Below are 20071 nucleotides of genomic sequence, written 5' to 3'. Positions count from 1 at the left end.
AATTGCAAGGGCTAAATAATCTGCAGGGACCTCCATGTTCAAACACACCCAGCCAAGGCTGTGTCTGGTCTCTGCGAAGGGATTAAGACAGGATGCCCTGTGTGGCAAACTAACTGAATGTACTCTTAGTATTCGTGTCACTTGTCGAAGTCCCCAATCTGCTTCCATGACTGCGTTCCTGAAAGGAGATCTGTAAGATCAGCCAACTGTAGTTGGAAGCGCATCGCAGTAAAGTTGACGCTGACTGGACTAAATGAAAACATGGGCAGAGGAGTATGTTATCATGACTCAGGCAGTTGGTGCAGTCTTGGTATGAGCGAATGGACTCACCGCTTTAACGTTTTTGATTTTGGGAAACTGGAGACACATATACCCCCTGCATGTTGTATATAAAACAGGTGGAGGGCTGCATTTAGGTGCAGTGCACACACAGCTGGCAGCGGTGGCAGGATAATGAGCTGCACAGTCCTTGTAAGCTGCCTTCTTACGATGCTTAAACAGATCACTGCTTTAGCCAAGAATTTCTGTGATCACTGGAGCAGGTTCATGCAGAGGAGGAGCGGCCAGTATATTGAAGTCATGACTCTCATTTTGCCTGAAAGCTCAGTTATTAAGTATTCAATTTAAAACATAAAACACTGCATTGATGCCTTTGTTGTATTTCATGGTTAATCCGTGAAACATATAGCTCTATCTTCTAAATGTGTAAATAACAATAAATGTGATTTCTTACGGATTGAGAAGCTGTTGAAAGTAGGAGAGAGCGTTGTGTTTTAAAGGGGACATACAGTATTATGCAAAATCCACTATTTAATCATTTTAACACTTATATTTGGGACTCTCTAGGCCCTTTGAGGAGGCAATGTGTCAAAAAAGTTGACTCACTCATGTTTTTGTGGTCCGCCTCAGTCTAAGTACAGGAGATAAAACATGCGATGTTGACTTGCGAGCTCATTGCTACGTCACAATGAGACTGGAATTGTTGTCTCGTGGAGCTCCGCTTTGTCCCTAAAAAACGCAAGAGTGCAGGCGAGGGCAATAGTATCCGGAAGAGCGGAAGTCCGCGAAGTGTACTATTCTTGGCTGCACAGTGCAGCACAGAGTTCTACACAAACTTCCAGCCTCAGAGGATTTACGTGTCCAGTGGATACATTTTATATATGACAGCAATGTGCCGGCTAGAGTCGGCAAATGATGGCTTTTTCAAATGCTAACTGCTGTTAGCTGCCGGAGCCTCACATAGTTTCCTGTGTCTCATTTGCATTTAAAGAGACAGGCACTCAAAAGCGAGCATTCTGAACAGGGCTGTTTTGGCAATGAACTGCTGTGGTGCTTCATCCTTAAGGTGTTTTGACCAAAGCATGTCACAGACATGTTCATTAGGACACCAGAGAACTAGGTTAACTTGGAGAAATAAGGTATAATATGTCTCCTTAAAATGACATGACATGGACATTTTTGATTTTGTTCCACGGGCAGGAACAAAAAACTATTCCGGTGCGAAATTGTTTACCTCACTGTGGCATTTTACTGGTGTCGCAATATTCAACAGTGCTGTACTAAAAATGACACAATAGGAACATAGCTTCAATGGCCGGTGTTGGCAGGTTGCCGCTCCCTGCAAAGTGCAGAGTGCTTAAAGGGATTAGTTCACTGGAGTGTCCTCTGTTAAGTCACACCTATTTGCCAATGAATTCTGGCCACCCTAGTTTACAAATTGCAAAATGACAGAACAGGAAAAATTGAAGGGAGGTCTCTTTGGCACTTTTGTGTTAACGTTCAGGTGACAACAGATGGCTTTTGTTCTTCCAGTATTAAACCCCACCAATGTACCACTCTTTCTCACCGGATATCATTAGACTGGATTGTGCTTGGTGTCCATCATCAGTATCAATCGTCATAGTTCTAAAATCACAATGTTGAGACCACGTCCTCATATTTTCCTTTGCTGATCCATAGTTCATATGTAGGTTGCATCAGTATCATTCTCACTGGTGTTCAAGAAACAACAACAAAAAAGGCTCAATAAATAAGAGCTGAGCTTAAATTTCTTATAGTTTAAGTGTTTTGGGTCAATAAATAAACTATTCAAAAACAGTAGTATGCACCCAAACACCCATATAAATCAAATACAAAGAATAAAAAAGCTAAACTTGCACTTTTAGAATTTACAACAATATAATCATGTTACAAATGACTTTCTGTTTTTTAAAAAAAACAACTCCACTGATGCTGCTGAAAGCTCCTTGTTTATTCTTATCTGTTGGCTCGACTCTGTTTTGAATGTATTTGACTTAACCAGATGTCACAATAAACTGTGTAAATGAAATAAGATGTTCCTCCTGGCACTGTGCTCCTGACAGTCAGCATTGATATGTGAGGTTGAGCAAAAGTTTTTTTTTTTCAAAATTTAAAGGTACATGATGCCGTACTGATGTGACAGTGATCTATTACCAGGACTAACGCATCTAGTTAGGTTTAGATCTATATTCACTACAAGCCTCTGGCTCCAGCTTTTAGAAACATGTAGTTTAAATGTAAAAATGGCTAAAATTAAACCAGTGAAAAGACCACATGTGCTCTGGGATTCACCACATTAATTGGCAAACAGCATCTTCTATTTATGCCTCCATAAAGAGCATAATAGAGTTTGCACCTGTGATACTGTAAGTAAGCTTTTTTACACCCAATTACCTTCATGCTAACACAAACAAAAAAGCAATAAATACTAAACTGGAGAGCGAAAATGCCGTGAGAAAAATGAATATGTCATTAGGCTTTGTCGTCGAGCATACGGTGGATATATTATTTAATATTCTGCAGCAACTTCAAAAATGCAAATACATTTCTTTTTTTTTCACATAAAGAGTAAGAACACACTACACTACGTCTGATAATCACCTACTTGAATGGAACGGAGAAGCATGTGCTCACACACATAAGAGACATGAGAGCTCAACAAACACTGCAGACGCCTGCACATTTTGGTGGAAGATTAAATTCATGCTCTTCTTTCCCAATTTTTTTTCAAATGGCTGGAATAGTGTGAGGTGGATGTGGTCGTTCTATTGATCCCTGCAGTGAAACTCTCTTTCACTCTGCTGCCTCCAGGGAGGTCAGAAGGAAGGGTCATCTTCACATGGAGCTTCTTTGGAGCTGGCAGCGAGTCAGTGGGGAATCGCTGAGTTGCTCAAGGGCAGAACAAGAACAATGAGTACATTACAAACTCTTTCCTGTATGGCTACAATAGAAGGGCCACCTTAAACCTCCTCTACTAAGAATATGTTCAGAGGAAGTTCCCAATATAAGACACAGCTTTGAGAGGTGAAGGGTAGAATTTTATTTGAAGTGAAGATTAGGAGAGCACCATTAGGTTGTCCTACTTCAAAAAGCAAGTTACTCACCTAGTCCTATAGAACATACCGAACAATTGCAGCTATTCTTCTTAAAGTACATCCCTGCCATGTGGGAAGTCAAATTGCATGGGTACCTGGTGACTACAGTGTGAATTAGCATCTCAAGAATTGATCAGCAGCAATGTTCCGTGGTGTACATGTGTTGCCTCAGTCATTGTCTGAAGTGTTAACACTGCAGGGCGCTATAATTCATTTCATAAAGCAAGTAGTTCATCCCAGTGCAACAATTTACAGCTAGGAAATTTAATTCGCTTCAACCAGATTACTATAATTATCTACCTCACGAAGAAGGGTGATCAGAGGATTAAGGTCTGTTTTCGAAAATAACCACCATCCAATATATTTGGGCTTATAAATGAAAGCTGAAGAGCAGACATTTTGCCTCAGTGGTGTTTTTTTTCGCTCTGCTTCTCCCCTCCCTCCCTTCTCTTTTCTTTCTGTTAATCTGCTTTGATAATTCAGCAGCCGGTACATGACGCTTGGTGGGAGGCCATCTTAAAGTCAGTCAGAAATCAAAGCAGAGAAAGTGCAGTTATTCAAGTAGCAGTCAACAATTTTGTGAGAGACAGATGTACACTGTGCACACAGTGTTTCATAAAGAGCCAACTAAGAGGATCACAATTCACCACCATGAGTCATATTATTGTTCTGCTTGTGCAAGGTCATTTGGAAGGCTTTGGGATTTATTGTACTGTTGCAGCACAAACACTGTGTACATTTTTAACTTTTCTCTTTTCTTTTTTTTCCCTCCTTTTTTTCCACAAAGGATGATGATCATCGGATCGTATTTTGCTAATGGCAGAGGAAGTGTTATAATGTTTTATTATCAACCAAGCCAGCTGCTGAATGCACAAGCTGTGGTAGTTGTGCTAGATAAGGGAATGTGTTTGTTTTCTTACTACTGATGACAGATTGATTGTTTGTAGCCAGGGTAGACAGCACACAGTAGGTAGTCCATCTTGTTTTTCTTTCATTATTTGTTCATTGTGTGAAGTCTCAGCTGGCATGCAAATAAGCTGTTGAGGGTTGGTGTTATGCCAACATTTACGTCCACCTCCAAAATGTGGTTTCCCACCAGGTTGTCCTTGTTGTCCTTGAATTTCTTTTAAATTTCAAGTTTCATGTACCAACAAAAGGTCAGTCTCTAACACGATAAGGCACAAACTACACTCTCAGAAATAAAAGTGCTTAGTAGAACCATAGAACCTTTTCATGAAGGTTCCACCTGGAACTTTTTTAAAACCCTTTATTCAGGAAAAGGGTTTTAAAGGGTTCTCTGGATCAAAATGGTTCTTACTGGAACCATTAGTGTTACAAAGAACCCTTGAAAAACCCTTTCTTCGGGGAAAGGGTTTTTCAGAAGCAAATGGTTCCAGGTAGAACCTCAGCCCTTGTAGAAGAACCCTTTTGGAACGCTTATTTCTAGTGTGTAGTGATATCGTTGGCCTCACTTATTCTATAACATCCTGGCTGTGTCAGGAAGTGAATATGATAAACCCACCAAAATTATTTTAAGTTTTTGCTGATGTAATTATTTCACACTTCATTGAGGGAAATAACTTTTACAGTGACTCCTGCGACATAATTTAAGATTATATTAGCAAAAATATTTTATTATTTTCAGATTTTTTCTTGTCTAATTTGTTTGACTTTGCAATACAAATTAACTTTTATGATGTAACATTAAAATAATACTCAATATGCTACTCAGCATCAGGATGGGAATAGTGATAGTGATGAATATCACTGTACAGTATATGAAATCGACACACTCATTTTATTTAAATTATCCAGTGTTGTGCAGTTCTAATATTGTGCTGCTGTTCATGTGTCTTGTCAAACATGATTCTTATAGGCTTTAAGCATGAGTCAGCGTTACCCTGGGTCATCTTCACAGATTTCACACCTTTTATATTTAATTGCAGTTGCCCTGAGGCGGAGCTGTCCAGCCACTGTGATGCTGATTTTTGTTCATCTGCAACTGTTTGTTTTTTCCTCCTCATTCACTATTGTTTGATTTAAGCATGTGGCTCTCTTTGATGCCAAAGTACAAATGGGGATGTTGCACTACTTGTGCTCTTGTGAAACCAAAACATCCCATGGTGCAGCAGTGGCATGTGCCAACTTTTACTTGTTGACAAGCAGGGTTGCAGCAGAACAAAAACAGCCCAATCTCTTTGACCTCGTTTTAAACTTTCATCTGTCCAGCTACACTTTTACAATATTGTTTTATGTGTGAGTGTATTCCTGGTAATGTATTAAAGGATGAAAAGAAAGGGTCTGAGATCAGAACCTTGTGGGACTCCATGACAAAGTGATTCTATGAAGTGTTGTTTATAATTTAGATTTATACCAGGAGCAGGCTTCATAGGTTCTCCAACAGCCTTAGAAGGGAAAGGTGAGGTATAACTTTACCAAATGTTGCTATATTTCATACCTTTAAAAGCAGAAAGTCCATGTCCTCGAGACAGATGTGATTTGTCTCATGAGGCTTTTGTTGAATTGTTACGTAAATATTGTGTATCATCTATGTAACAGCAGACATTTGAAAAGTGATTCCTGTAAAGTCAGAGATCGGACCATCTGTACGCTGAGTACAAAAGGTCCAAGCTCACATTTTTAACCCTCGCCCAATATGGACAAAGTGAATATATTTTGACTTTTTGAGCTAACTTAAGGCTACATAGGTTCTCCAACACCTATGTAGCAGAACGTCTACATCCTTGAGACAGATTTGTTTCATGAGGCTTTTGTTGATTTGTTGATTAAGTATTGTTGTGTATCATCTGCATAGTGGTGGATAAATACAGAGCCATTCCTGACAAAGAGTAAAGGTCCAAGCACGGAACCCTGTGGGACTCGGTGACTCATCATTAACCTGAACAGTAAAAATCTGACGACGGCGTCAAAGCAGAATCATAAACCATTTCACTGACAGAGAGTCATGGCCTCGTCGAGCAGAGGTGGCTGTTCATTCAGGTCCAAGGTGAAGGTGAAGTTGCTAAACAAGCTTGTCAAATCAACAGCCACACATACACACACAGGGAGTGTCACTAAGTACAGAGTTTGACAATGGGAGGAGGAGAACAACAGGTGGATAAGAGCCACAGTCCACAGGCTCCGCCCACTGCTGCGTCACATGTTGTTGAGATCAGAGCTCAAACCTGTTCCAGTTGTGAGGCAGAGTAACTCGGACAGCGGTGAAATGGCAGGAGTTCAGCTGCACAGAGAAAGCTTCTCTTGTTCTGTCTGTTTGGATCTTCTAAAGGATCCGGTGACTCTTACCTGTGGACACAGCTATTGTATGAACTGTATTAAAGACCACTGGGACTCAGAGGACGTGAAGAGGATCTACAGTTGCCCTCAGTGTAGAAAGATCTACACACTGAGGCCTGAACTGTTAAAAAACATCATGTTAGCAGATTTAGTGGAGCAGCTGAAGAAGACTGGACTCCACGCGGCTCCTGCTCATCACTTCTATGCTGGAGCTGAAGATGTGCCCTGTGATTTCTGTACTGGCAGGAAAATGAAAGCTCTCAAGTCCTGTTTGGTTTGTTTGGCCTCTTACTGTGAGGAACACCTCCAACCTCATCATCAATCACCTGCATTTAAGAAACACAAGTTGGTGGAGCCCTCCAAGAACCTCCAGGAGAACATGTGTCCTCGTCATGGTAAGATGATGGACATGTTCTGCCGCACTGATCAGCAGTGTATCTGTTACCTCTGCTCTGTGGACAAACATAAAGACCACGACACAGTCTCAGCTGCAGCATTGAGGACGCAGAAGCAGAGAGAGCTGGATCTGAGTCAAGAAGAAGTCCAGCAGAGACTCCAGGACATAGACAGAGATGAGAAGGTGCTTCAACAGGAGGAGGAGGCTCTCACTCTCTCTGCTGATAAAGCTGTGGTGGACACAGATGAGGGCTTCACTGAGACGCTGCACCTCATGCAGAAAAGACACTGTGAAGTGAAGCAGCAGATCAGATCCAAGCATCAAACTGAAGTGAGTCGAATCAGAGAAGCTGAGAAGAAGCTTCAGCAGGAGAAGACTGAGCTGAAGAAGAGAGAAGCTGAACTGAAGCAGCTCTCACTCACACACGACCACACCCAGTTTCTCCTCAACTACCGCTCACTGTCACCACTCAGTCCATCTACACACTCGTCCACCATCAACGTCCGTCCTCTGAGACACTTTGAGGACGTGACAGTGGTTGTGGCAAAGCTCATAGGTCAACTGCAGGACGTCCTGACCAAGATGTGGACAAACGTCTCACTGGCTGTGTCTGAAGTAGATGTTTTACTGACAGAACCAGAATCTGAACCAAAGACCAGAGCTCAATTCCTCAGATATTCACAGGAAATCATACTGGATCCAAATACAGCTCTCCCACATCTGTTTTTATCTGAGGGAAACAGAAAAGTGGCAATGAGGAAGAAAGCTCAGTCCTATCCTCGTCACAGAGACAGATTCACTAATTGGCCTCAGGTCCTGAGTAAAGAGAGTCTAAGTGGACGTTGTTACTGGGAGGTGGAGTGGAGAGGGGGAGCAGTTCGTGTAGCAGTGACGTACAAGAACATCAAGAGATTTGGGAGTTCAAATGAATGTGGATTTGGATTCAATGACAACTCTTGGGCTTTAGAATGTGGACAAAACAGTTGTCAGTTTGGTCACAACAGTAAGTGGACTAAAGTTTCAGATGTTAACGTCTCCAAAGTGGGAGTTTTCCTGGACCACACAGCAGGTCTTCTCGCCTTCTACAGAGTCTCTGACACTATGACTCTGATCCACAATGTCCACACCACGTTCACTCAGCCTCTCTATGCTGGAGTGCGTCTTTATCCTTCACCTGGCAACACAGCAGAGTTGTGTAAACTCAAATAGACTTGAGTTCTTTCAGGAGCAGTGAGTTAAACACTGTGTTTACCTCTTTAACTTCTCTGCTCTCTCCAGTCCAGTCAACTTTGGACTATTGAGTTTAAACTGTGAGCATGTTTATTGACTAGTACACAAATGACTCTTGAAAAATGACTCGTAAATAAAGAGAAAAAACTTGATGAGACAGAGAAGAGATTCAATGCCACCATGGATCATATGTGTGAGACTCTGCACTGAAGACCATTGATTCATGGTTAAGTTTATTTGATTGATGGTTAAGTGTATTTGATTCATGGTTCAGTGTATTTGATTCATGGTTAAGTGTATTTGATTCATGGTTCAGTGTTTTTTGATTCATGGTTAAGTGTATTTGATTTATGGTTAAGTGTATTTGATTCATGGTTAAGTGTATTTGATTCATGGTTAAGTGTATTTGATTCATGGTTAAGTGTATTTGATTCATGGTTCAGTGTTTTTTGATTCATTGTTAAGTGTATTTGATTCATGGTTAAGTGTATTTGATTCATGGTTAAGTATATTTGATTCATGGTTAAGTGTATTTGATTCATGGTTAAGTGTATTTGATTCATGGTTCAGTGTTTTTTGATTCATGGTTAAGTGTATTTGATTCATGGTTAAGTGTATTTGATTCATGGTTAAGTGTATTTGATTCATGGTTAAGTGTATTTGATTCATGGTTAAGTGTATTTGATTCATGGTTAAGTATATTTGATTCATGGTTAAGTGTATTTGATTCATGGTTAAGTGTATTTGATTCATGGTTCAGTGTTTTTTGATTCATTGTTAAGTGTATTTGATTCATGGTTAAGTGTATTTGATTCATGGTTAAGTATATTTGATTCATGGTTAAGTGTATTTGATTCATGGTTCAGTGTTTTTTGATTCATGGTTAAGTGTATTTGATTCATGGTTAAGTGTATTTGATTCATGGTTAAGTGAATTTGTTTCATGGTTCAGTGTTTTTTGATTCATAGTTAAGTGTATTTGATTCATGGTTAAGTGTATTTGATTCATGGTTAAGTGTATTTGATTCATGGTTCAGTGTTTTTTGATTCATGGTTAAGTATATTTGATTCATGGTTAAGTGTATTTGATTCATGGTTAAGTGTATTTGATTCATGGTAAAGTATATTTGATTCATGGATAAGGGTATATGATTAATGGATAAGTGTATTTGATTCATCAATAAAATTTGGGATTGTAAACCCGTATCTCCTGATCACTCACGCACGCACACACGCACGCACGCACGCACACACACACACACACACACACACACACACACACACACACACACACACACACACACACACACACACACACACACACACACACACACACACACACACACACACACACACACACACACACACACGTGCCAGGTGTGAACTTCACTACAACCAGGGCTGTGTGGGATCTTTGTATGACCCACATTGGGTTTCATTACATCAGATGTAAGAAGAAATGTAGCCTCTTAATTAATGCATAAAGTATATTTTAGCCTTAACTGGTCACACACTGCTTGACCTCCTTGCCCTGATATCGCGTCACTTATTTATGTAACGCCTTATAGTTTATGATATGTAAAATCCCAAAAGAGCTTATGGATGGATGATGCATTTTTTTTCAACTGATAGACGATGAATAAAATAGGACAGCAACAAGTTTCTCTACATTTTACCATTATATCTACAGATGTCTCTGTTTCAATGAAAGTTATAATAAACACTGTTTTCCATGTTCTATTTCATGTGATAATCATTGCATTCATAAATAAATAAATAAAAAGTACATCCATCCATTTGTATGTTATGTCAGTATACTGTTCCGTTATGCAATGGGTGAGAACCTCCATTTACACGTTGCATGTTTATCATGGTGTTAACATATATCACCCAATGTCTGGAGAATTGAGCCTCTCACACCAGGCAGTTAACTAGAGACCGTCTGTGTGAAACACATTCTCACGTTCTGGAAAATACCGTTTGCTTTAGTCAAAGAGGTGAGTTGGTATATAGAAATAAAAATATCATCAAGTCTCTGCTCAATGTGAATTCTTCCAGATTCTGACCAGCTCTATTCATTTATGGGCTTCATTGGACATTACACAGACCTTGTTCTGAGGCGCTTGCAGCGGGAGGTCTGTTTAATGTCCAATCCTCCATTTGTGTTCTCTTATACAGCTCCTTTGGGAAATGCCTTTAAAGTTCATGGTTGTGTTGCGCGTGTTGAACACAGCTATACACAGACAAACTTGTTCACACCTACGGGCAATTTAGAGTCTATTACAGTCTCCATTTCACCTAACCTACATGTCTCTGAACTGTGGGAGGAAACTGGAGCACAGAGAACTGACGCTGATATAATGATGATCATTTTTTTTAACAAAAAGTATGTCTGAAGTTTACAATTCCAGGCTGTAAACACACAATCCAGCACTACATATATTACCTTGCATTTATAAGTTAGTATTTGTAGAGAAGTTATGCACATTGTCTTTTTCTGCAACTTAGTCCAGCTACACAGCAGCTAAATCCTCCTGCTTTTATACTCTTTTCACGAAGCACCTTTCTCTATCTCCCTTACTCCCCCAAGAACCACAATCTGTCTCCATCTATCTCGGAGACTTCCTTTGTCTGCAGCTCATTCTCTACAATCTTCACTAAATAATTCCTTACAGAGGAAAATTTAATCAAATCTGAGTGAGAGTGAGAAAAGCAGAATTAGGAGGAAACTGTGTGTATGTATGTGTGTGTGTGTGTGTGTGTGTGTGTGTGTAAAGCAACATTGGCAGTGTGTGAGAGGGTTGTAGAGTGAGAGAATTGCATCTGCATTAGCAGTCAGAGCACTTAGTGTGAGGAATCCATTCATTATTCATTAGCTAATTCACCATGTATAGTAATTAAAATCAGAGCCCGCTCCAAAATGGAAAGAGCCATGATAGACTGGTTTTCTACGTGCAAAATTTAAGAGGAATTTTTTTTCAGCACTCACACTTTGAGGTTTTATGAATCATGATTACAACAGTAAACTATCTGCGGTAGGTGGACCAGTCTCCCAGTGAGAGTACATTGGATGATGTCTCACAGATCAAAAAATTATTGCTAAAAAGAAACCTGACCTATAAATAACAAAACAAACAAAACAAAATGCTAATTCAAATCGAAATTTGGCATTCTCAGTCGAGACATAAATTAAATAATTAAAGACCAGGACATTTAACTCACTTTGCACATTTCAGGTTTCTGGTAAGTTCTTTTTTTTTTTAAACTGAGATTAAAGATTTATTCGTACACACACACACACACACACACACACACACACACACACACCCACACACACACACACACACACAAACACACACACACACACACACAGAGTGAGACAACAAAACCAAAACAATGTCATGTCACTTAATAGCAAATTAAAGCGAGGGTGCGCTGATCATGCCACTGTTCAGTCTCCAGGGGTAAAAAATAATTGTTTGTTCTACGTTTGAACAATAAATCTGTTCCAGTTCTTAAAGCAGCGACAAAGGGTTGGCGTCAAAACAATCCTACATTTTTTCGTTGTCTGCATGTACCTGCTCGCTCCAACCAGCAGACTAATTATCTCTCTGGCAGGTGGTTCAGATCAATGGCTATAACCTCCAGAATCTTATTTTATTATTATCTGCCGGCGACAGTTAATGTTCCATGGGGTTGTGTATGTGTGTATTTGTATTTCAGTGTACGTGTGTGTGTGTGTGAGAGCGAGAGAGAGAGATTACTCACACTCCTCATTAATGAAAGGAGACTGATTGTGTGAGAGAATTAATCCACAGTGGATATGTGCAACAGGCCACGTAAAGATGCTAGAATCACTTAAACAATCTGCTCGTATACGTTCATCTTTAACTCTTCGCCAATCCACACACAATGACATCAATAACTCGACAAAGTAACAATTAACAATGTCTATTGTTTGCCATTGACACATTAGACCAGAAAGTGGTTATTGCACACATTTGTTTGAAAATGATGCTTCTGCTTTTCTTGGGTCAGCAACAACAACAACAGTGTTTGGAATTCATTTATACTCATAGCAGTTGCCATGTAATATGTAATCTGTAGCAGGAGCACGGGCAAAGAGTATGAACAAATGAACCAAACTACACAAACAAAGTTTAAGAGCGAAAAAAAGAAATACAAAATTGTGAAATATGAATGTATAACTGTCTGCAGGCAAAAAGTAAAGCACAAACAGTGTTGGCTTCCAAAGACGAAAAAGCACTTAAAGATGAAGGGGTAACAAAATCAAAATGGTCGGGTATTTTATTTTTTATTTTTGGGACAAAGCAATAATTATTTTTCAATGCTGCTGTCAAAACGGAGGGGGAAACATCAACAGGTTTAGACACACAAAGTGTTTTCTTAACAGCCGCAATTGACCACAGTGTCAACAGAAAGCTGTTCTTTTTTTCACTGTCTCATCTTTTGGTCATTTACCATCATCAGTGAACAGGTTGGATCAAGAGTCTCAAAAACAAGTAATAGCAGTTTATGCGTTGCGGCTTTGTGTGTAGATTTGAGTCAGTGAATGTTTAAAACTGCAGCGATGTCAGGCATCACATCTGACCAATTTCCAAACCTTCTACTCATTAATGTCATTGTCAACCTGCAGGAAAAGCTGCAGAGCATCGTGTGCTTTATTGAGCTCTGAAAGTCTCCAAATGCACTTTCATAAATTAGATTTTTTTTTTTTTTCCTTTACAAATTCATTTTCATCTTTTGTCTAATGGCATGATAACAGAAAAGGTCATGACACATTTGAAAGTAGGTTCCCAATTGACAAACTTGTTACAAATCCAATAAATAATACAACATTTTCATTGAATTTTCTATAAAAACCAAATGTAAACTCTACCTATAAGAAATTATGTCTTGCAATTCCAGGTCTCTGTTTAATTTATAGTAATGTCACCTTATAGATATTATGTGCATTGACAAGAGCACAATAAAACATTTGCAAATATCTCCTACACATTATGTTATGTATATTTATGTTATTTATGCTATAAATCAATACAATTATTTAGTACCTACTTCGTAGGAAGAGGTAGCATAATCTTGATTTCTTTGAAACTTGAAGTATTTACCTGGAAGTGGGCTCATATTACTTCTACCTTGGCGATTTTGTAATGAAATAAATACTTTTGTAATGATTTTGTAATGAAAATCAAGTTTTATAAAAAGGTTCGACCTGGAGCCAAAAAGGGTTCTCCTATGAGGACAAGCCGAAGAACCTTACATGGTTCTACTTAACAATTTTATTTCTAAGAGTGTAATCACTGAAAAATGCCACCATCACACACACACACACACACACACACACACACACACACACACACACACACAATGAAAACCAAGAAGACAACAAAACCCCAAACTCCTGCTCCAGTTTGCTCTTTGAAAAGGAAACCCTGCACAAATAATTCAAGCTTTCAATTTAATAACCTCTGTTAAAGTTTAATTTCTACTTGACACATAATATTTTGGTCGCATGTGACAAAGCTAGCTCCATAACCATTCACTGAGGGTTGACTATCAACAGCTAATCATGGTTTCGTTTTGTAGCAGATCATGTTCTATGATCACGGACACTTTCATCCTCCACGTTCACTCTGAAGAGTGAGTCGTCTTTTCAATTAACATATCTGGTCTTGTGTCACTACTCTAAGTGGATGAAAGCGGCCTGTGGATGAGTGAAAGGAAGATAGAGGGAAAGTGACAGATGTTGGCTGAAGCCACTGTTGTTCCTCTCCCTCTGCCCTGGTGTAAAAGTGGGTGCTGATCTCCTGAATACAGATGGTGTTACACAAGCAATCCTCTAAGCGGCTGAGACACACTAACATGCTGGTGTCTGGAATGGTCTGTGTCTCTCTACAGTGCCGATGCAAAGTCAAACACCTTTGTTAGTGTCACAGCCAAGAGCTTTACTTTAACACGGCTCAGCAGACATTTTATCTGACCTTTTGCTTACACTTAAATGTGCATTGGTGTTTTTCCTTGTTGTGATGTTTCGCGAAGCACGGACGAGCAGAGGCTATACAGAGAAAATTCTTTGAAGCTGCCTGAAAGTAGCCTGCACCAAAGGATCAATGCCTAATGGGAAATATTGCTTGAATGCACAATCATCTTAATAAAATTGAATTCTGGGATGGAATCTCTCCTGTGGTCCCCTCCCTCGTGGCTCAGCAGAAGATTGGCCTGAACTTATGACAACTGACCTTGAACACCGCCGAGCGAAGAAAAGGAAGGAGCCCACAAGATTTTCAGTAATTAAATGATCTCTTCTGATGCACATCTTAAAGTCCACTGCCACATTCTCTGCCTCTCCCCGTTACCGATAGTCCAGGTCTTTCTTGTGCAAATTCCTATTCAATGAGTTGTACCTTGCTATTCAGACACTGTCAGTGAACAGAAAGCGGAACATTAATATGCATCTGCAGTACAATGTAGTAAGTATGACATTAGTAAGGCATTTGCTTTTGTTCCATTATGTTATCTGGCAAAGACAGCTGCACAGGGTATATCATGATTTGTTTGTGTTATGTTTATCTGTGTTTCTTGGTACTCTCTTAAAAATAACAGTGCTAAGTAGAACCATATACGGTTCTTTGGCTTGTCCTCATAGGAGAACCCTTTTTGGCTATAGGTAGAATCTTTTTTTTATAAAGGGTCCACCTGGAACCCTTTATTCAGAAAAGGGGGTTTAAAGGGTTATCTGGATCAAAATGGTTCTTACTGGAACAATTAGTGTGACCAAGAACCCTTGAAAAACCCTTTCTTCTGGGAAAGGGTTTTTCAGGAGCAAATGGTTCCAAGTAGAACCTCAGCCCTTGTAGAAGAACCCTTATTTCTAAGAGTGTATCTGCAGTTGAATTGATTGTTCTGTCTCACCTATTCCAGTTTCCATTCCTCTTTAGAAACATCTAATGCATTGCAAACAAATTGTGCACCAGATTTTCAAATTTTACATACACTGGTTCCAGTAAGAACCATTGGTGGAACCCTCCAAAAGGGTTCCAGGTAGAACCTTTATGAAAAGGTTCTACCTGGAACCAAAAGGGGTTCTATTATGAGGACAAGCCAAAGAACCTTATGGTTCTACTTTTACTACTTTTATTTCTAAGAGTGCACAGTTATAATACATGTGTACAGCATATAGTAATGTTATTGTGAGCAACAGAACCTGTGTTTGGATCGAACTATACAAGGTCATCTTGCAAACTCCCTTTTCTTAATGACACCCTCTGAGTCTAAACAGCGCCTGACTAAACACAAGACTGGCAAATCAGACGAGGAAAACACGAGCACATTGACTGATTTGTTGCCTTAAATAGTAAGCAAAAAGACTATTGATTTTCTATCCAATATATTCTGTCTGTTCTGCAAACAAAAACAGGACAGGGCAACAAGCACATAAATATTGAACCAACTCAGATTAGGAGCAAAATTGTCGATTAACTGAATTAAGTAACCAGATGAGACAAATTCATTCAATTTACATAATGATGTGATTTAATCTATCTCACCATGGGTTAGTATGGAATGAGATTTGTGTCAATATTTTCACTTTTTTAAGAAGCAAACAGCACTTTATGAAATGAACAAAAATGAACCAAAATCAAAACATGATTTTATTAATCAAAAATATTGAAAACAATTCTGACCATGGCCTTAGGAAGCTGCCTGCTGATTGGCTTCGGAGTTTTGGAGCGAACGCTCAATGGATGGGAAGTGGTCACAGGCTTGGAGTCACTTGGAGTTTGCTCAATTCATAAAGAGTCGCTTACTTCTTAAAAAGTGTTGTTTGAAAATACTGACGCAAATTTAATTCCATAGGTTAGACTTCAGTATTATATGTAGTATGATTTGTTAAGCTTATATAATATATTATATACTCATCCTGGAAAAATGAGAAAACTATTGAATAAAGTCAAACTTAATACATTTTAATGAGGACATTCCTCATTTCTAACTGACCAAGCATGCAGCGGTCGGTCGAGAGCCGGTGCCACAAGGAAGACTTTTGAAAAGGCTCGTTCTTTGGGTACATATTGAAATTAATAACTATAACGAACACTGTGCCACTGTGAAGTAACTTTTTCCACCTCAGGTTGATCGAGAAACATATTTTATGGACTATTTTCAGAACTCTGTAAGATTTAAATGTGTTTATATTGAAAATATACTGTATAATAGTAGCACATTGGTTCATACAGGGTGGGAACGGTAAGAAGGGTTCATGTTAATTTGAGTGAAGTAGAAAAAAATTAAAACTGCCAAACACTCACTAAACTACCTACTTGACAAAACACTTGTCTTAAGCTAATGCCTGATGGTCACAAGGGGACGTGCTGGCATGGATCCACTCTGAGGAAAAACAACTGTTGAAGTGCAGAAAAAGAAAAAGATGAAGTTGAGATTTCTGCCTCTAAGTCTTTGTACATACTGATTATGTTTGATACGCTGTTTTAAGAGTTTATAAAACAAAAACAAAAACAAGTGCTTAATAGAGAAACATAATAATGGAGATATGAAATACAGATTATTAATTTAGTTTCTCGCTGCATTTACCAATGATTAAGTTCTAATAGTCATATATAATATAATAGTTACAATAGCTTCTTGAATAACAATCAAATGTGATTATGACCTTGAGTTAAACACTGATTGCTCGAGATAAATCCACGCCATTACAGTAATTGTCTAAATGCGCTGTAATCACAAACTACTATAGTGTTGTTGTTGTTTTTTGTAATTTGGTTAATGTAAATGAGGTGCGTTTTAATTTGATTGTTTGCTGTAATCTCCAACAAAATTCCGAGCCAGAGGTGTGCATTTATTAATTAATTATATAACAGCTGAATATATACGTATACTATAAGTAAAGAAAACACACACACACATAATATTATGTGTTACTTATAGACGTACTCTCTTACTTATAGAGTACGTCTTGTTCTGTAACCCTGTGCTCCATTACGTTGATATATACTGTATATTTTTATTATTATGGCTATCTTCACCCACACTTCTTGAACTCATAGCTGCTTTAAAGGTTAACAAGGTCTTCTTTGATACTGTTTACACAAACACAGTTATAGAGTTAGTTGCACAAGTACAGGTACAGTCTCGTGGGGCCTCCCTGCAGTCCTGCGCTCTCCTCTGGAAAAGCTCAAACAGAATATATAAGCTTAAGGGCTTGGAAGACAGCCAGACGTGCCTCCTCGGTTTTTGGGTCATAAACGCGGCCTCTGCCCAAGGACTGCAGGGTCTTTTTAAAAAACAGGACTCAGCTTGATTGGACACACTTCTGTTTCTCTGTCCCGGCAGCGAGCAAGCCAGTTGATCAGAGATGCAGAACAAAGTCGGTCTTTCCGATCCAGTCTGTCTCTTGTCCAATAACCAGGACTTTTTTTTTTTCTTTTTTTTTTTAAATAAGAAATATCGTCTTTATTTTACTGCTGTTTGTAGATAATGCAGTGCAGAAAATAAAACATTCTGTGGTATTCAGTCAGCTCTATTCAACGTGCAGCAAACAACATCAGGATCAGTGGTGGACGAAAACCAGATCTGAATTTTTGCATCAGGGCAGTAAACGGTGGAGGACATTCAAGAGAAAGTTTACGAGTCCCTATGCATTCACCGTGCGGCCTCACTCATACTGGTGTTTTCAACGTCTAATTTCTTCATGAATATTACATCGTGCCATTTGGCTCATGAATATGAAATAGATGGAACCACAGGCTCTCCCCATAATCGACAGTCGATGCACACAGTCCATCGTCATGGTCTCAAGCTCCGCGGTGGCATTTTCTGCAGTACATTTAAGCAGTTACAGTTGATCATAGCCTTGATCAGCACAAACTGTCGGCGAACACAATGTCTTTCATTGCGGGTTATTAAATTTTTTCCGAGTTTTACAAGTGGCCCTCCCTCTCCTTCTGCCTTTCCTTTTCACCGGCTGCCTCATCTGCATACACAGACAAAGAGTGTTGACAGAGTGATAGCCCCTCATTCTCCAACGTTCTCTGACGTGCAGCAAAAAAAATACTAATTGTAGTTCTTTATTTACTGCTGTTGGATAAACAGTGCACTGACTGTTGAAACAACAATGAAACATCATGCAGAGCAGAACGGCTAATACATTCGTTTACCCTGCCTTAAGCCACATGGCTCTTCTCCAACACCGCCATATGCCCGATAACCTAGCTGCTATTACATGATTGACGATACATAGTCTGCATATTGTTGCTATACGGGAAAAAAAAATTAGAAAACACAACTGGGACACAAGTGAAGCGGTATTGTTTGTCTGGTTCCAATCATAACACTGGTCAACAACAAATGTATTGGTTTTTTTAGCTGATTTAGGATCATTTTGATGTGCTGAAAAGACATATACAACTTTTTTTTTTTGTAACCCAGTGTAATTTGTTGCACAGAAGCATTTTGTAGCGCTACATCACTTTCAAATTTATCGATCTGTTCAAATATTTCGACAGAAAACTACTAACACTGTTCCCCACAGAATGCCAGTCTAAAGTGATGTTTTAAAATAGCATTTTTAAGCAATTTTTTTTATTTTCAACCCACATCAGAGATTCAGTTGTCTATCATTTTTCGCAGGCGAAGAAGATAGTTTTGTTGTTTATGAGCACAATGCACAGAATGTTCATAACTTTTGCCTTAAATTAGGAATAGCTTACATTAGCTAACATTAACGCGTGCCAGGGAACTATGGCTGCCTCCACGTTCCAGAAAGCAATGTTATTGCTAAAGTTATTCAAAATCAGAAGGCACACACTGGCTGGTGGGATTACACTTATTCAAACAGTCAAAAACAATTATGGTTACTGTCTTTATGAGTTTGGGGAATTTATAGTTTCCTTATGAAAACAAACAATTTAAAAAAACATATGACTTTATAAATAAAATAGTGCATTAAAAAATTCACTAATGCTACTTTTCATGATTTCTGCCTTTTACTCCATTTTCAAAGCTCATGTTTGGGAACAGGATCGACTCTCAAAATGAAACCGTAAACGGCCAATGAGATAAAAGCAACATTCCTGAAATTGACATTCAGGAGGTCCAAGTTTTAATTTTACATTTACATTTTTGGAATATTGACGCCGTCGTATATTTTTATTCTTCATTCTTGGATCAGCTACAGAAAACCTGCACAACAAGTGGCGGCTACAGTGCTACATACTCTAATTATTAGTGTTAGTGGGTGTCAGTACTGACGTGTGAATGAGATAAAGACTTGGCACTCCCTCTTTGTTTGTCTGAATATTCCCTGCCTCGATAATTAAAGTCCAAGCAGCAGGTGTTAGTTTGGCGAGCTTGCAAATTTTTACCTTCAGCTTTGTCTCCTTAAAGACATTAGAAAGAAACACACATGAGCATGAAGTGCAAATGACTGAAGAGATTAGAATCTGCGGCTGCAGCTAATTATGTTTACATTATTAATTATACTCTTAATTAATCAGGGGTGTCATAACGAACCAAACACTTTTGCAACACTAGAAAACACATTTAAGGTACGAATAAAAATATAAGTATAATTAATCAGTTATCAAAATGTGCTATGTTGAACCACATAAGGTTCTTCGGCTTGTCCTCTTAGGAGAACCCTTTATGGTTCCAGGTATAGCCTTTTATAAAGGGTCAACCTGGAACCCTTTTAAAACCCTTTATTCGGGAAA

The 20071-nt window shown here is 38.9% G+C and overlaps 1 protein-coding gene across 1 annotated transcript; it reads left to right on the top strand.

Annotated features, from left to right (window-relative positions):
* Nucleotides 1-6621: 6621 nt before the first annotated feature.
* Nucleotides 6622-8298, top strand: LOC310936992 (tripartite motif-containing protein 16-like; the record flags this gene model as incomplete). Its single annotated transcript, XM_083901171.1, has 1 exon — nucleotides 6622-8298. The coding sequence occupies one exon, from the start codon at nucleotides 6622-6624 to the stop codon at nucleotides 8296-8298; it is 1677 nt and encodes a 558-aa protein (XP_083757297.1).
* Between the last annotated feature and the right edge of the window lie 11773 nt (nucleotides 8299-20071).

This window comes from Microchirus variegatus (assembly GCF_963457635.1).
Source record: "Microchirus variegatus genome assembly, chromosome: 14".
Lineage (NCBI taxonomy): Eukaryota > Metazoa > Chordata > Actinopteri > Pleuronectiformes > Soleidae > Microchirus > Microchirus variegatus.
This window is presented reverse-complemented; position numbering and strand designations above follow the sequence as displayed.